The 4945-nt window shown below is 39.3% G+C and overlaps 1 protein-coding gene across 1 annotated transcript; it reads left to right on the forward strand.

Moving 5' to 3' along the window:
* Nucleotides 1-478: 478 nt before the first annotated feature.
* LOC138877119 (uncharacterized) lies at nt 479-3829 on the forward strand. Its single transcript, XM_070156679.1, has 5 exons — nt 479-1503; nt 1618-1846; nt 1952-2095; nt 2507-2580; nt 2998-3829. The coding sequence occupies exons 1-5, from the start codon at nt 479-481 to the stop codon at nt 3827-3829; spliced, it is 2304 nt and encodes a 767-aa protein (XP_070012780.1).
* Nucleotides 3830-4945: the final 1116 nt, after the last annotated feature.

The raw sequence follows: 4945 nt of genomic DNA on the forward strand, positions 1-4945 counted from the left end.
ATATAGACTGTGGACTATTCTAGAAAGACAGATTATTCATTTTCAATAAGGGAGATCAGATATTTCTCAACTTCTCTCTCTCGTTCTCTGAGTTTTCGCCATGGGAACACTTCTTAGCTTCCGCAAAATCTCACTCCTAACATGGTATCAGAGCAGGATATGAGTTCCTGTCATCGATTATCTCCATCCGATCGTACCCGTAGAGCTTGTTGATTACAAATTTTGGTTTTATCGAAACCCTAGTTCTGATTTGGGGCTTTTCATCTCAACTATGTTATCTGGAGGGCTAATGGCGGTTCGCTCGCGATATTCCTCTGGTTTCAACCAGCATTTCTTCTTCCTCTCCGGAGTTTAGTCGACTTTGAAGGCCTTGTCTTTTTCGGATTGCGAAAAAGGACGATATTCTCTTCTTAAATTCCTAAATGCATGTTTCAATTTCTGGTAAATTCCTACTGTGATTGAGAATTTTAGATACATAATGGGTGATGAGAGTGTGAATCTCTCTAGTCAATCTGATGGTTTCGCTGTATTCACTTTAGATCCCTCGCATCCTCTTTATATTCATCCCTCAGATAGTCCCGACACTCATCTGGTATCTCCTCCTTTCGATGGTACTGGTTTTGTTGCATGGCGTAAAAGTATGCTAGTTTCCCTTTCTGCCAAAAATAAATTGGCACTGATCGATAGTCGTCAATTTAAGCCTTCTAGTGATTCACCTTACTATCCCTACTGGGAAAGGTGCAATGATATGGTGGTTGCGTGGATCACTAATTCCCTATCTAGAGATATTGCCACCAGTATTCTAGGATATGACACTGCAAAAGAGATTTGGTCGGACATAAATGAGAGGTTTGGTCAGTCTAATGGTTCCAAATTTATTCAGATACAAAAGAAGATTGGAACTATTTCCCAGGGTACCTTAGACATAGCCTCTTATTTTACCAAATTTCGTAGTCTTTGGGATGAGCTTCAGACTGCTTATGTAGGTCCCACATGCTCATGTGGTGCTCTACCAAAATTTCTTGATGAGATGAAACTGTATTGGTTCTTGGCTGGACTGAATGAGTCATATAATACTGTCAAGAGCAACATCCTCATGATCTCACCAATTCCATCAGTTAGTAAAGCTTATTCCATGTTACAACATGATGAAAGACAAAGGGAAACCTCTCCAGCCCCAAGCTTTTCTAGTGATTCTGTCTCTTTTTCTGCATCCTCTACTTCTTCATCATATTCACAATATCCTACTGGGCAAAGATCATTTAATCAGAAGGTTCAGTTTGAACCAAAGAAACCTAGACAGTCCATGTCATGCAGATATTGCAAAAAACTAGGTCACACTGTTGGAAAATGTTATAAACTTCATGGTTTTCCTGCTGACTTCAAGTTCACCAAAAATAAGAGATCAGCATCATGTGTTCGAGTTGAGGGTACTGCTTCTACCCCACTAGGGTCACCCATGGAACATCTTCCACCTGTCAATCATGGATTCACTACTGAACAGTATCAACACCTACTTACTCTCCTAAAGTAATCACACATTTCTTCTGAAAACTCAAGTGACTCTCATTCTAGGGATAATCATGCATATGCTCACTTTGCAGGTTTGTTTTGCAGTTCTGTAGTTAACTCTGTGGATTTTCATGCCTCTGCATCTTCACAATTAAATGTTGACACTTGGATTCTAGATTCAGGGGCAACTAACCACATGACACTTCACAAACACTTTCTTCACAACCTTCAACCACTAACTAGGCCTTACTTAATTACTTTGCCAAATGGCTATAGAGTAAATGTTGTATCTATTGGATCTTTACAACTTAAGTATGATATTGTGCTACACAATGTTCTTCTTGTTCCATCATTTTAGTTCAATTTAATTTCAATATATCAAATTATTTTACAACTTTATTGTATTGCAGTTCTCACTACTTCCCATTGTTTCTTACAGGGCCCTTCTCTGAAGCGGCCACTGGGAATTGATAAAGCTGACAATGGATTGTATTTTCTTCATCTTGATGACAACCCTTTAGTTTCTCCTTTTACATTTGATGATTCATGTAATGTTTCAACTTCTGCTTCTACTGTTTCTCATGTTTTCAATTCTGCCAATCCCCTTCCCATTAGTCCCTCATGTAATCCATCTTTTGATATCAATAAAACAGATCTATTTTGGCATCAAAGAATGGGTCATATGTCTTTCAATAGAATGAAATCTATCCCTTTTATTTCCTCACAAACTTCTTCTAAACAATCTTTTATATGTCTCATTTGTCCTATGGCTAGGCAGCAAAGGATGCCATTCTCTAATAGTACTACTCACTCTACTGCTCCCTTCCAGTTGGTCCACATTGATATTTGGGGACCTTATAACACTGTCACATATAATGGTTTTAGATAGTTCCTCACTTTAGTGGATGACTACTCCAGGGTAACCTGGACTCACCTACTCTCTAGTAAAAACAATGCCGTGTCTGTGCTTAAAGCCTTTACTTCTATGGTACAGACTCATTTTCACACTTCTGTTCAGACTTCCAGGTCTGATAATGCATTTGAACTAGGTTCTAGTCTAGAGTCCAGGTCTTTATTTTCTTCCCAAGGAATCCTCCACTAGACCACTATTCCACACACACCACAATAGAATGGTGTTGTGGAAAGGAAACACAAACACCTCTTAGAAACTTCCTGAGCCCTATTATTCCAATCCAACTTGCCTGCTAGATTTTGGGGTGATTGTGTCCTTACAACTACTTATCTTATTAATAGATTTCCCTCTACTATTCTTAATAACATATCCCCCTATGAAAAACTACATGGACATTCACCCACTTATGATCATCTTAGATCTTTTGGCTGCCTTTGCTTTGCTACCTCTCCTAAATATAGTAGAGACAAATTTCAATCTAGAGCAATCTCTTCTATTTTCCTTGGCTATCCTTGTGGGAAGAAAGGCTACAAATTACTCAATTTGTCCTCTCAATCTATTTTCTACTCTAGAGATGTTATTTTTCATGAGTGTGTCATTCCCTTCTCCACTAATTCCTCTAATACTTATCGTCCATCCCCTTCTAGTTTTGTTGATGTTCCTTCACAAGGTGCATCACCTGTTGCTGCAAATTCTGCACCTTCTCCTGCTATTTCATCTCCCATTTCTCCATCTCATTCTCCCATAGTGCTGTTCCAGTATCATTACCATCATCTTCTTCTCCATCTACCTCCACCTGTACATCCTCCTCTAAGAAAGTCTCTTAGAGTATCCCATCCTCCTCTTTACCTAGCAGATTATGTTTGTTCTGCCCCTGTATCTACTGCTTCTAAAATGTCTACCACAGATTTGCACTTGCATGAGCCTCAGTACTATCAACAGGCTGCTTCTCATCCTGCTTGGCAGGAGGCCATACTAAAGGAATTTCAAGCATTAGAGGCCAATAACACCTGGGATATTGTCCCTCTTCCACCTAACAAAAAGGCTATCCCTTGCAAGTGGGTGTATAAAATCAAACAGAAATCTGATGGTTCTGTTGAAAGGTACAAGGCAAGGTTAGTCATTAGGGGTGACACTCAAAAGGAAGGAATTGATTATAATGAGACATTCTCCCCCATTGTCAAGTTTGCCACTATTAAATGTCTTCTCTCTCTTGCTGTTAAAAGAAACTGGACTATATATCAACTTGATATCAATAATGCCTTTCTCCATAGTGATCTCCATGAGGAAGTCTATATGAAGGTACCACCTGGACTGCAGGTTTCCCCTACTGATTCCTCTCCATTCCTTTTGGTTTGCAAGCTCAAAAAGTCTCTATATGGCCTCAAGCAAACCTCCACATAATGGTTTTCTCAATTGTTTGAGGCTTTGTCTACAAGAGGCTACATTTCTAGTATGAATGACTACTCACTGTTCACCAAATCTACCTCTACTTCTCTTACAGTCCTACCAGTGTATGTTGATGATATTTTACTAGCTAGGCATAATGTTATTGAATTAGACAGTGTTAAGTTATTCCTTGATCAACAATTCAAGATCAAGGATTTGGGGACAATCCACTATTTCCTTGGTTTGGAGGTCACTAAATGTCCTCAAGGCTACATCATCAGTCAACAGAACTTCACACATGACTTGCTGGCAGAGTTCAATTGCCAGAACTTTTCCCCTGTTGTGACTCCTCTTCTTGATGCTTCTGTCAAGTTGTATGTTGACATGAATGCCCCTTTGACTGATCCCAGCTCATATAGGAGAATTATTGGCAAACTCAACTTTCTCCAACATACTAGGCCTGATATATCTTTTTGTGTTCAACATCTTAGTCAGTTTCTTAAGGCTCCTCAAGTTCCTCATATGCTTGATGCTCTTCATGTGTTGAGGTATCTATCCAATGCTCCTGATTTAGGGATCCTTCTGTCTTCTTCTTTTGATGTCTCTATCAAGGCCTACTCAGATTCTGACTGGGTTGCTTGTGCTGAGTCAAGAAGGTCTGTTTCTGTTTTTTATATTACACTTGGTGGTTCCCCAATCTCTTGGAAAAGAAAAAGGCAACCCATTGTTTCATTGTCATCTGTTGAAGCTAAATACATGGCTCTTCGCAAAGTGGTTGCAGAGGTCTCTTGGTTGGTCCGTATATTGGGTGATCTTAGTCTACATATTTCTGCTCCTGTCCCCATATACTGTAACAACATTGCTGCTTTACACATTGCCAAGAATCCGGTCTTTCATGAGAGGACAAAGCATATCGAGATTAATTGTCACTATGTGCGTGAGAGTCTCAATTTTGGGTTGATTTCTTTGCATTTTGTGCCCAGTTCTGCCCAACTTGCTGATATTATGACAAAGGCTCTTCCTGGTCCTCTCTGTGAGCACGTGATTTTTGCCTTACGAAAACTACTCCAAAATAAATCAAAAAATAAAATAAATTTCTTTTACTGTGTAATTTTTGAATTTGCGTGGTGT

This window comes from Nicotiana sylvestris, chromosome 1, assembly GCF_000393655.2.
Source record: "Nicotiana sylvestris chromosome 1, ASM39365v2, whole genome shotgun sequence".
Lineage (NCBI taxonomy): Eukaryota > Viridiplantae > Streptophyta > Magnoliopsida > Solanales > Solanaceae > Nicotiana > Nicotiana sylvestris.

What these genes read in the sequence shown, in the direction of transcription:
- LOC138877119 (XM_070156679.1), top strand. Translation starts at nt 479, where the DNA reads ATGGGTGATGAGAGTGTGAATCTCTCTAGTCAATCTGATGGTTTCGCT. An exon ending in ATGATATTGTGCTACACAAT is followed by an intron (nt 1,847 to 1,951) that starts GTTCTTCTTGTT and finishes TGTTTCTTACAG; the next exon opens with GGCCCTTCTCTGAAGCGGCC. An exon ending in GGTTCTAGTCTAGAGTCCAG is followed by an intron (nt 2,581 to 2,997) that starts GTCTTTATTTTC and finishes TTTCTACTCTAG; the next exon opens with AGATGTTATTTTTCATGAGT.